The sequence below is a fragment of the Rhea americana genome, unplaced genomic scaffold (assembly GCF_003343005.1).
Source record: "Rhea americana isolate MKP2758 unplaced genomic scaffold, rheAme1 scaffold_67, whole genome shotgun sequence".
In the NCBI taxonomy this organism is placed as follows: Eukaryota; Metazoa; Chordata; class Aves; order Rheiformes; family Rheidae; genus Rhea; species Rhea americana.
Window position 1 is genome coordinate 661,503 of NW_028186834.1, and position 13,212 is coordinate 674,714.

The window sequence follows — 13,212 nt, forward strand, 5'->3', positions numbered from 1 at the left end:
GGACGAGTAAAGTACACATAGAGGGATGTAATATGCAGATTGTATGAAGCTCTAAAGAGCAATTACAAGATAAAAGGTAATGAGGAATAATAAGGACAAATTAGTTTCAGTGAAGTAATGACACCTGAAGAAGTTTAAATTTCTACGTGGAAGGTTCCGGAAAAATTATAGCTAGCAAAGAACCCACAGCTAATAAAAAATACTGTGAGAAGATGGAAAGTTAATGCTTACCTAAGATGCTAAGGAAAATACGATTTCTGCATTTTCAGGGCTATGAACCACAGCCAACAGGTCCCTTCCACTGATCTACAAYAGCTTTTACACCAGTTACACTGTGTTATTTTTAAAACGGTCATATTGATCATTGTGAATTTCATCATACTGCTTTGGGCTGACTCTTGTTCATATGCCATAATTAAGTAATATTCATGAGAAAACACAAATTACTTTGGAAAAAAACCTCTATGGAGTAGCAGCAGCACAGGGTCCGTTACAGAAGTTACTAAGGAAGGGGACTTCAGACCACAGCTGCCTCTCACAGGCACACACCCAAATCCTTCCAGTACCTCAGGCCAGTTGYATGGGCTGAGGATGAAATAGGTAATACAGAAATCTCACTCTCCATTATCTTAATTTTTATGCTTAATTTCTGTTTTATAGGACAAAAACATGAGGGAGACATTGAAAGACAAGATTTAAAGTGCTTTCAGATCCTCTGGTGAAAGGGGACAGAGTATTATATTTCTTTAAATCAAACATCTGCTTTTGAGATTTTGTATGAGAATGTATTAACCTAGAAATAAATAGGGTTCTCCCCCTTCTATCACTTCAGTGGCCTTTAAATTCCAGATCATGGTGCTGTAACAATTATGCAAGGGCCATTAATCCGTCAAGCAAATGCACACTTTTTGGCACACGTAATATGTGGTTTGTCGACACGATACATCACAACAGCTCGAAATGTGCCTTCATGGTGTACTGGGTCAACAGAAGTTTGCCATGCATAAATTAGACTACGCAGAGCAGAAGTACATACTAGACTTTTCAAATAAAAACAGTTAATTTCTTAAATCACTAGGGTATCGCCGAAGAAAAACACTACTGAATGCCTGTAAGGGCAGTCGAATCTGCTGCTGGTAGCAGCCTGCAGCGCTGCTGCCACTGGAGCTCCAGTGAAGAATTACAGCACTTTATGCTACCATGCAGGTGTCAGAAATGGAGACTTATTCGAAACGATGGGATTTGAGATATTCAAGGCCCACCTGGACGCAACCCTGTCTAATGTGCTCTAGGTGACCCTGCTGAGCAGGGAGGTTGGACTAGCTGATCCCCAGAGGTCCCTTCCAACCTTACTGATCCTGTGATTCTATGATTTCTGCCTGATCCCCCCCCCACAGGAATTCATGCTGTATACAATTTGTGTTTATATGGGTACAGTAAATATGCAAAAACACAACCAAGATTTTGGCTGATCTGTCAAATCACTTCATATGGCAGTGAGGATTCAATACACTACGAGTTAACTGGATCAGTTCTTTTAAACCGTATTTCAACAGATGAGTCAAACACTTGTGAGGATAGTGAACACCACATTAATCACTGTTAAACCTTTCTGGTCAAAACCCAGTGCTATTGCTATAAGTATCAAAATTATTAATTGGGCATTATTCTTTGAAAAATGTCATCCCTGGGCTCAGTTCACCTCCTCATTATCATGGTTCCACTGACTTTGATGGACAGTATTAGCAAAGTCACAGTTACTATTACCTTGATGCAGTTTACATTATGAAGAGAAAGTTAAGTCTCTTTTCACAGATGTTCCTTTCTTTTTCCCTTGTCTCTTATTAATTATTGCTCTTTCCATCCCATAATTTTGGGTTTTCTTATCTATCCAAATGCAGAGGGTTTGAAATTTTCCTATGCTTGGGCAGGTCTGCTTCCACGTTGCCCTGAACAGATACTTGTTCACTTAACAACTGATGGAGAGTAGGGCAGTATTTTTATAGTAGTTTAGMTGTTAATAACTTGATGGTTTCTATGAAATACATTTTTCTTCAACAATAATTCTGTAAAGCAGGAAACACTTTATGCACATCTCAATATGCTGCTGCYACATAAAAACCTGTTTAATCGCTGCTTCCATTCTACTGTGATTGGGTTCGTACAAATATATTTTTATTTCTTTCAAGCTGACATTAAAAAARTGAAGGGGCATTCACTAGGATAGCTAGACACTGCAAAAGAGATTGTGTGCAGCTTGTAAATGAAAACTTTTATTTTGAGAGATGTTTTCTCCACTTAATATTAAATTTTTCCTCAGCTTACCAGATCCTCTTGGAAAACAGATAAATATGAAAATTCATATTAGATCATGAAACATACGATAATTATTGATTTCTTTTCAGTGATTCAGCTTATTCTCAGTTAAACCAATGAATGATTTAATACTGAAAGCAAATTAAAAAAAATTATTTATAAATGCACTACTTCTCATTTTCAGCTATCTACCCAGGAATGGTCCTCATCCGAGTGAGTGAACTACCAACTCTAGTAATAATTTTTTTGAAAATGGGAATTATCTACTTTTGAAAATACCACTCCAGTGCCTTTAGAATGAACACCTCCAACCACAAAACTTTAGCAGATAATAACATAAAAATGCTGCTACATRACAAATATAAAATTTGCAAAACAAACAGAGTTAAAAGTTCAAAGAAAAACACTGTGAACCCTGTCTAACCTGCCATCAACATATTCTGATAGCCACTGATGTACTCTGGTTAATATTGATGGAGACAGGCATCAATACAGGACAGGAATCCCAGTCAAATAAAACACCTGCCTAGGAGTTTTGTGGGTTATTCTCATGGACTGACAAGCTTCATGTTATTTTTGAAGTTTTTCTTCTTTTTATAGCCATTTTAGCAAATTTTTTTAGAGTGCAGATGTAATAAACACACACATCTGAAAAGATAAACAGCAGCAGCAACCTTAATGTATTAACTCCCAATTCCTTCTATTCAAAGCACAGACCTGGCTGAGCTGGAATAAGGCTATTAGCCTGATAGTTACAAAGTCAATAGAAACTGTATTTTAAAAGGATATCAAATCCTTATGATAAAGGACATGGAAGGTTGCATGCTCGGTGATCCATACTATTCCTTGCAAATCAGATCAGGGAGATTAGTCTTTTCTGCTGATTAGTTTATTTGCTCTAATGCAAAGCAGTGAAAGTGGTTCAGCAAAACATGAAGCTAAACAAGACCATTTTCTGAAGTGTAGAATTAAATGCTGAAGTTTACAAAATTAAAGGTCTGATTTAAACCGACCAAAGCCTGACAATCCAGATGCATGCCYGTTCTACATCATGCTATTTGCAGGCACTGCAGGAAATTTCAGCCTTAATTCTTGCTAAATCCAAACCAAAACAAAAACCCTGAACAAACAATGTCCTTCCTCAAGCACTCACACACATACCCCTCAAATAACAAATTTATGAGCTGCAGAATTAGAATCAACAAAACTTTAAAATGTCTGATTTAAACTGACCAAAGCCAAGAATCCAGTGCAAGCCTGTAACTGCTTCATGTTGGGCTTTATGAAGGGTTTTTGACGGTATGAGCAATCCACAGTCCCCCAGCACAGAATGCCCGAGCAATTCCGAATAAAGAGCACATCCACAACAACCAGATCTTACCCTAATCCAGTAACCGTAAAGATGGAAAAATTACTACAAACAATCGCGTCTACCCCCGTGTGGACACACAGATCACGATCATGCCCCCRAGCACCATTTTCACATCCCTTCGAGTCCCCTAACTGCAGTCATTAGTACGAAGTGCTGCTGCCTGTGGCCCGGCTCTGAAGTGCCTTCAAGTGACTAAGATCTGCTTTGGCACGTCAGGAAGCACTGTGAATGTGTAAACAGATCTTAGGTTTTACCACCTATCAAGGCCATCTAAAAACTAGGCAATATTCTGGGGTTAACAACGTACTTCTCTTCCTCTTCTATCACTACTATAACGTGCTACCAAGCCTTTTAAAAATAGAAGAGATCAAATAATAGACACAAAACGTCATGGTAAGCTTTTAAAGAAAAAAATAAGCTAGGCCATTGCTGCAGAATATGGTTGCTTTCAGTGTGAAACCGAACCAGTCCCCTTCCTGAAGGCAGTGATTTAAAGTACTCACAAAATGCCTTTTCCCATGCTTTTCTCTGATGGCAGTGTCTCTAACACTGGCTGCTGATTCAGTGTGGACACACCACAAGACTCAATGAGAAGCTGGAAGTCTGGGTCAGTTAAAAGGCTAGGTAGGATAAATGGCGATTTAGCCAAACAGTACATTTACACAAGAGTAACTTCCASGACAGATTCTCATGCTCCTACTTAGATCTCACATTTTGGCTGCTCTTCATAGCCAGTCAGCGCTATTTAAAACGTACCCTCATTTGCAAAGCTTGATTCATGCACAGCAAACAAACACTTCTACTGCAATCCRTGCTGGGTCGCAGAGCCCTTCAAAGCGCAGCAAGAATCTCCACGTCAGCTTCAGATGTAGGYCTATACTTAGGAACTGTGAAAAAATCCAAATCTTCTAGAACTACACTTGGAGTCAGGAACAAACATACCTTTCTTTCACAAATCAGGTCAAAGCAGGCTAGGACAATGATGTGCAAAACCCTGCATGTACTTGTTAATATTCAGAGAGGATTTTCAAATGAGTTTTGGGCTAGGGATATATGCAAAAGAAAGTATCTGTGTATTTATTTGAATGGAGACAGATTCAGACTAGCTCCATCCATGCTGTGAGATAACTAAATGTCAGTCAGCTCTGATCCAGAAGCTTCACAGCTGCAATAGCAGGACATCCACGAACAAGCCAGCAAGCTCTGGCACAGCCGCTTGCTAAAACAGCTTTGTGATTTCCAGAATAGGACAGGTTTGCAACCAGCTAGATCAGGATATAGCAAAGCAAGCCTGCTCTGTCYGCGTTCACCTGCTCCTAGAAAATGTATCTCCTGCTTGACTAATACCATATTTGACTATTAACATGAATAATTATGTTTTTCACTTCAACAAAGTTGCAACTGTTTCCAGCAGCCTATAATCTGGTTCTTGATCTGCTTTCCTGACAGGCTGCTTATTTATCACCCCAATCAAGAAAAACTGGGCAGTCCATTTCCTGCTCTTTATTTGATCAAAATTCTTGCCAGTTTCAATTTCAGGTCTGATGCTCCAGCCCAAAGTTACACATGGGCTTTCAAACACTGCAGAAGAGTGTTTATTTGTGCTAGGACATTCTTCTAATCAAAACTGGAAACCAAACATGAACTGTATCTATCCATCAATAAAACTTTAATACGTTTAGTTTTGCAATATTCATATTTTGCAAAATTTTGTTCCATTTCTAAGTCTGCGCATACTTACTGTGTACATAACAGACCGTGACAACAGCTATAGTATCAATTGTGTATTTATTCATTTTTCTTCTGCCTATTATGCAGCTYGTGGTCCTTGTCAGGTTCGACTCCTGTAAACGCTTACAGAAAGGAACTGCGCTGCCAGCAGTGCCAGCAGCTCCGAACTCTACGCTCCCTCCTGCACATTCCTATTGAGGCTAAAGCAGCGGGAGCTGGAGCGCTCTCTGCCTCCTGAGAGAGGCTGATCAAACGCAAGGCAGGCATTGCAAACCAAACAGGACCGATTCCCAACCTCCGTCTAATTGCCTAAGATCTGGAAGCCTTTTAGATACAGTCTCCAAGTCCTCTCTCCTTTCCATTCCAAGACAGCTTTAATAAAGACTGAGATTTTTTTTTACACTTCCCCAACCCCTCCTGCTGTTCACCATACAGTGTCCCAGTGTGATGCTCTACCATGCAATCGATGCACTGCAGGTGTGTTTCACACATCCATTCCTATCTGTCTGGCGTCTGTAACCACCAGTTTCTCCGGATAGTTGCACCTTTCCCCTTACTCTCATATTCATGGCACTTCCCAGCATTTTCCTTTGGTCTTGTCTTTCTCCCCTCCAGTCTTCTGAACTATTTCCCACTCTTTTGCTAAGGTCTTCCAGTCTCCGTAGTATTTCCTTCTCACCTCTCTATCTTTTTGGCCTCCATGCTTATTAAATAGCCACAAAAAAAATTTGGAAGCAACGAACAACTGCTGAATTCTGACTGTGTTTCCTCAAGAGCAGTATCTGTACGTGTGGGTACCCAGCTACTCGCTGTCACAGACTTTCATGAAGTTAATGTCATTGAGATTACCATCTTCTGCATTTGGTAGAAACTGGCTAATATATGCCAAAAGCAGAAGACAGAGGGAAAGACAAACAGAAAACCAGGTTAAAAATAAATGCCTAAAATTCCTATGTCCATTTAATCTGATTGCTCATTTTCAGAAACATTCAGATTAAAACTAATGCCCAGTGTTATAAATGAATCCAATTGTTTACTATCCATACTAAGGTCTAAAGTCTGAAATATAGTATTTTTTAAAAAAATCAGTCATAAAATTACTCTTTATTTTCTGTCAAAATGTTTCCCTCTTCCTCCTTTTCTCAAAACACTCCTCACAAAAGATCTTCATAAAAAACTGCATATGGACTCCACCACCTTCTCAGTACCATGTCGTCAGCTGACCAGAGGTAAAGCAAGAGAGAATTACATCAAATATTATCTCCTACACAGCAATACCGCTTATTCCTCCCTTTAGAGAACTCTCAGCTGGAGATGGCTTGAAATATCAAAGACTGTGGTAATAAATAAAAAGCTCAAAGAAAAAATTACTCCCCTCCTTCTTACCCACCTTCATCAAGCTACAGAAAATACGTATTTTTTCCATGAACCTTTCACCAAAAAAGTCTCATTTTCATCCTGATTAACACACAATGTGGCAAGCCTTGAGAGATGATATCTAAACACATATGGGAACATTTTTCTGCCAGATTTAGACCAATTTAAAGATGCTGTATAAAAGTGCGCATCGGGCAGCTTGAGTGCAATAAATACTAAATGCCATGCTGATACTGTAAGTCATTTCGAAAAGCACTCAAGCTGGACTATTGTGCTTTGGCCCTGACCCAACAGTACTGCAGCAGTGTCAAGATGTACACAGAGATGTAAGCAAATCCTACAAAAAGCATGCAGGGCTCATTGATAAGCAACAGACCTGAGAGTGCCTTGCTGAAAAAGGAATGTATGAACACGTTCCTGTCCGGTCACTCATCCCCAAGTTATGAGATTTTTCTTCACACACACAAGCTTGAAAATCTGAAATGATAATGAAAATGTTAATGCAATCTGAGCCACCTCAGTACTAGTGGGGGTAACTATTAAAATCTCATGAAAAACATAATGAAGCATTTTTTTTAATGCACTAACCACAGAAGATGGCAATTTATCAAAACCATTTGCTACATCTGACTAATAGTTTTGTACATTACAGGAATCTACAACTAACTGATGAATACTGATAAGCTGTAAACCATTTCTCTTCTTGTAAATATAGTGAAGTGCCCAATAGTATTGCTAATACTGCTGCAATAAAATTTTTAACAACAAAAAAAAGAAAAACTAAAAGCATTTCTGAAGTACAGAAAAAAATCTTTTCACAATTTTTCACGTTTATGTTGCCTTTCTTCTTTTCTTCGGAAAAATGAGCGTCATGCAGCTATGCTGTTATGGGCTGCAATGCGGTGGGATCACGATGTTTGAACAGCATTCATCCTAGTTACGGCTTAAATGGCAGAGCCCTAAAGGAACAGCTAAGGTTATCAACTCAGCTAAAGGCATTTTGCCCCTTGAATCAGAACTGAATCAATGTGCCATTAAAATATTAGGCAATGCAGAGCTTCTCTTTTAGATAAGCTACAGCTCAGAGAAAAGCAAGAGGCAATATTGCTTTGCTACAGCAGTAGCCATAGGGCACAGCAGAAAAAAKCTAAGCAGCCTCTGCCCACTACGTAACCTGGAAAATACCTTGCTACTGCATAGCCAGTGCAATAGCTACTACATTATGCCAGTACATGATGGGCCTTCTACAGCTCCCAGTTAGCCCACTTTTAACAAGAATCATTCAGGAAACAAAAAGGGAATATTCTCTTTTGTTTTATATGGCAGATAATCATGATGGCTTCTCCTGACCGTAAGAATTATAAACTTTGCCAGTGAAGACACCAAACCGTGATCCTGCCTGACTACCGTTACGACAGAGGATARCGCAGAGATCTTCTGACAGGCTGTGGTTATCCAAATATCTATGTAAAGATCTGCACAATTTTACTTCTGCAGAAGTAAAGATGTGAACTCTACAACTAACTTGTAGACCTAAAAGTGGTGCACAGCGTTCGTGCTGACACACTGCAGAGCTGTGTCGCCCATTAATGACTTAACCCTCCCAAGCAAACATTCCTYTGAGGACTGCTGGTTTCGTTACATCCACAATTTTTGACAAAAGGAGTGTCTTTTGCAATGCTATTTCACATTATGAGTAGTTCGGTGGCAGGGACATCTTAACATATTTCCACTTCCCAGCTTCACACTTTCGTACCTTACGGCATGACACACTGTATTCTCTGCTGTGATGCTATAGCTGTTTTGCACCTAGCTGTAAACTGGGTCAGCAGAAGCTGGTATTGCCTCTGAAAACCTTCARCCATGAAGCCACAACACTAGTTAATTACATGAGCTGTATAACTCTGATAGATCTTGCAATGCTGTATGTGCAAGAGCACACTCAGTGGAAGGTTTGCTGCTTTCTGTTCGGTAACTGCTACTGCTCTTCTCAAGAGAAACTTGCAGGGGAGCAAGGAATACTGAAAAAAAGAATTTAAACAAAACAAACCTCTACTGTAAGAAAAGGAAACAACATCAATTCTGATAAACCAGAAGAGAATAGCACGCAAGCTGTATTCTCTAAAGCTCTGTGTCTATCTCATCCTTTCAGAGCCCACTTTGGAAATCGCTGGCTTGGAGAACGGGGGCCTCTGCGACGTACGAGCCTCTGACTGCCGCAGCATCCGGGCGTTCGGCCTCGGCTTCAAAGATYCTCACAACCTGCACTGCAAGGTCACCAGATTAATTGTAAGCAACTTCCCATGGGTTCATAAAGTATTGATGATGCAGTCGAACTTTAACATGTTTATATTAAAGCCTTCCACCCTGAACAGTACTGAACGCCGTCATCCCTCGTTGTTGCAGCAGGCACAAATACCTTTGAATCCCACTGCCAGTATGTTTGCTGCAAGCGAGGGGAGCTGAAGCAGCTCAGCCCTTTCCAGGATTGGTTCCTTGGAAATGCAAAGCGATGTATTCTTGCCAATCTTCTCTGTGGGGGTTTGTTTAACTCTTGTTTGGTTCAGCTACACTGTAGTCCAGTGAAGCCTGAAATCACAGTATTATTTCTCATTTTGTGCATCTGGAATCTGCACGCTTGGTTGTTTTCCTAAATGCATTTGAATACTAAGTGTTACAGTTAAATATAAAGCTTCCTCAACAGAGTTACTGGATCTCTTACTTGAATTTTCTTAGTCATAGTTCAATACTAAGAAGTTTTAATTATTGAAATGATCTTGTTGGGTTCACTGTAATTTTATTATAAACTAAAATAAACAGGCAATTCTAAGATTTTGAATTATTTGGGATAAGTATACTCAAACACTGGATTGTTGGATCCATCTCATAAATCCATCAAACAAGCACTGTTGGATGCATCTCATAAATCTATTTCATAGAAGAYGTCCAGCCTGCATCCCACTTACCATTAATATGCTATAAGACACAGAGATTTGCCTACCACGCCAACTTAGGACTCGGTAGGCCCTATAAAAGCAGGGGTGTTTYGTGCAGCTGACCTAGATACGCAGCAGACGTTACCTGCACAAAGTGTACAGCTGGCTGCAGAGCTCCGGTAGCAAGCACAAAGCTGCTCCACAGCACTACCTTGTACCATCTTGGCTGCTCAGCTTTAATACAAATTGTAGCCCTTCCTAAATCAATAGACCACTTGTATGCTTCAGCAAGCACAGCTTGTTCTTTACTGTACCTATAGGAACAGCATCATTTTTTTAAAATAAACCATCTGTAAATGCCCTGTATTATTAATTAGAAATACAAACACACGTTGATTACTGGAATTTCTTTACATGAGTCTTCAGTTTCCGTATACTCCTTCTGTTTTACTGTAGCATCTCAACGGTGAATGCATATCGAGAGAGCAAGAAACCACAAAAGCGGATTTTCTCAGCTCTAAGGCTGTAGACTGCCAGATTCCTCTTCTGAACATTACAGAGACAGAGGCTGGGCACTTCGTGGCTGGCGACGAGCCGTTCGCAAGATGGCAAGTGAAAGCAGGAATTTCTTAAGTTTCTAAGAAATTACTTGGAAGGAGCAAATCAGTTGTCACGGTAAATTAAAATGCAAAACACAACTTGCTTCCCTTCAGAATTGAAGACGCCTGTAGAAATACTTACGTTAATGTCATGCAGTGAAAAAAACCCTCTAAACCAAAACAATAGGAGTTAAAAACAGATGTCTTTATAGGCAATCCRAAAGTGCAAATTACAATCACTTCTGCAGGTAATCGCCTGAGATTGATGCAGTTGGACTAATCAATCGCAAGTCATTAGTATTTCATTTCTAGGAGCCCCAGTTCAAACTGCTGATTAGGTAGCAAGTATAAGCGAACCTTGGCTCTGCGGCTGCAGGGCTCTCCCGCACATCAGAGGAGCAGCGCACGGCCAGCTGTTCCTGGCAGCGCTCCCCGAGTAGCAGGCACGGAGCGAGCGGAGCTGCCACACCTATGGACGAGAACAGCTACAGGAAAAAGCTTGTGTGGCGCCTGCTCCTGCTAAGCGCTGCCTCTGCTGCATTTTAGCCCCTKTTGTTCCAAAAACGATACTTACTTACTAAACATGTACAGGAAATCAGTGTCTTATTGAAGCTGCTCCTGCTACCCCCGGTCTCGCTCTCAGCCGGATGGTTATTGGTTGCTTTGTTAAGACTGGGATCATTCAAGCACTCTATAGCTGTGAAAAATATATTGCAGATATATGCAGACTGCAGATGTGCTTGGAAAACTGTAGCATGTAAAAATGAAACATGTAAAACACTAGTCTTCACTCCAGTGTTACCGCCTATCCTGGTAACGTCAGCTGGTCGTAATACAGACCAGAGCGGTGCRCAGGTGCTGCCGTGTCGCTTAAGGATAACAGACGCACACTTTCTATCCAGTATATTTATCTAGAAGAAATGGAGATCTGGATGCGTGTTTGCCTGAGCAGACAGAGCCTGAAATGSAAGAGCATTTCCCGTGGCTACAGCTGCCACCGCTTCTCCGAGGAGACCCCGAATACCCTGTCAGTTGTGAGACAAAATCCCACTTCGGGGTCTGAAGAACTTTAGGAGACACCCTTGAGTTTGCTGGCACAAGAGGACAGCTCATAGTTTTGCATGTGTACGATGTCATTTTTTCCAAGGTAACTCGAATTAGCTCCCTTGCAGCTGCTGTATATTATGATTCAGTTTGCTTTCAAGTGCTGGCTGCCAGCTCTGGGCTGGCCTGTACTCTTTCTTATTTTTTCATCTGAAAACACATGTAGAACGCCTCTTCCCTTGCACTTCAGTTCAAGGAAATCTCTGTGCTTGTAAGCCTTCTGCACCTTTCCTAGCCTTTAAATCCCATGGAAAAATCTGTTCATGGATATGTAGTGAATACACAATTAAATCATCTGGATCAGATGTAGCTAGTTGCATGTATATAGTTTTGCTGAATGAACTGTGAAGGAAAAGCTCAGAATTCCATTTAGAAGTTATTTATTTATTATTAGTGCCTCTTATTATGGTGGCACAGAGAGCAAAATGATGGACTACTTCAAGACAAAAATTATTTGAAATGAATTCCACAAATATTCAAAATTTTGTACAGAAAATACCTAGTAAGACTTACTTCAGTATTATCTTTTGTCTTACATTAACAGACGCTTTTAAAAATGTAGCAAAAATTTTTCCAAAAACAAAAATCAAAACAATTCTTTCTGAAAATGACTGTTCAGTATTCTCAGGAGCTCCTTCACCCCCTTCGAACTGCAGAGGAATCAGCAAAATTTCACATAAGCCTTTTTTCASTTTTTTCACTACCCCGGTTTGTGGGGGAGAGTTCACAAGCTCTTCTTCTCAGTATTCTTTCATTTTGTCTCCTCTTGAGCAAGCAGACTTTGCTCGTTCTTTCCATTACTGCTGAATGTAGATAAGAAAGTGCTGGAACTACAGCAGAGAGTCTGATATAATTAGATTAGATATTAAAGYCCTACTCGGGTAGCAGATGACTTAAGACAGTCCATGCACAGAGGCYGAAGTGAAAAGGTGGAGGAGCTGGACAGGCACTAACCTGGTTTGGGAAGCAGGTCTCCTGCTCATCCTCAGTTCATGATCATTGCCTGTATTTGTCAAGAGCAGCAATAGTATCTGCTAAAAGTCAGTGAGGCAGAAACTGAATCTGAATTCAGCAAGTTTCTACAGCTTTCATCTTTCATTCACAAACATTCACACAAGTCAAACCTTATTTCTATTACGAATGATGCAAACAGCCAACGTCGTTCCATGATGAATGAAATCTGCTCCAGGCAGAAGTGACAGACTGTTCCTCACTGTCCCGATCGCCCGTCCAGAAGAAACAGCTCTCTCCTTCCCGATGATACACGTGTTCAAACCATCTAGGCACAACTGTCCTGAGCTTTTAAGGCCAACTGACTTCTGAGTAAAGGTTTGCTCATCTTAGGTCTGATGGCTGCTTTTGAATATATTGTGCCACATCACTAAGGCAACTAMAGGAAAAGCATTTAAAATAAAACAATTCAATTCTAGACAGACACCAAGCTGGAATTTTCTAATACTGTGTTGAAAAATTAAAGCAATAAAAAATTGGAAAGAGATGCATTTCATTCACAATGCTCACACTGAACAGAAAAATGAGTGCAATTTTATAACTCATTGTATTTTTCCTTGTTTATTCTTTTCTTTAGCATCTACCCATTACTAGTACACTAGTATTGAGAAAAAATTGGAAACTCTGATAAAAGAATTAAATCAAATGTAAACTGCATTAAGAATGACATCTTCTTAATAGAAATCTTGCTGCAAATGAGCACTTTCAGTGAAGTACAGATTTCTGGGGTCTGGGGTTTAGGTTTCTTTTTTTTTTTTTTTTTTTT

The 13,212-nt window shown here is 40.1% G+C and overlaps 1 protein-coding gene across 1 annotated transcript in view; it reads left to right on the plus strand.

Moving 5' to 3' along the window:
- The window catches only part of LOC146586628 (von Willebrand factor D and EGF domain-containing protein-like), a 170,874-nt gene that overhangs the window by 83,386 nt on the left and 74,276 nt on the right, over nucleotides 1-13,212 (plus strand). Inside the window, 2 exon segments of the mRNA XM_085320959.1 lie at nucleotides 8,949-9,085; nucleotides 10,189-10,350. Coding sequence (XP_085177085.1) covers nucleotides 8,949-9,085; nucleotides 10,189-10,350 — 299 coding nt within the window.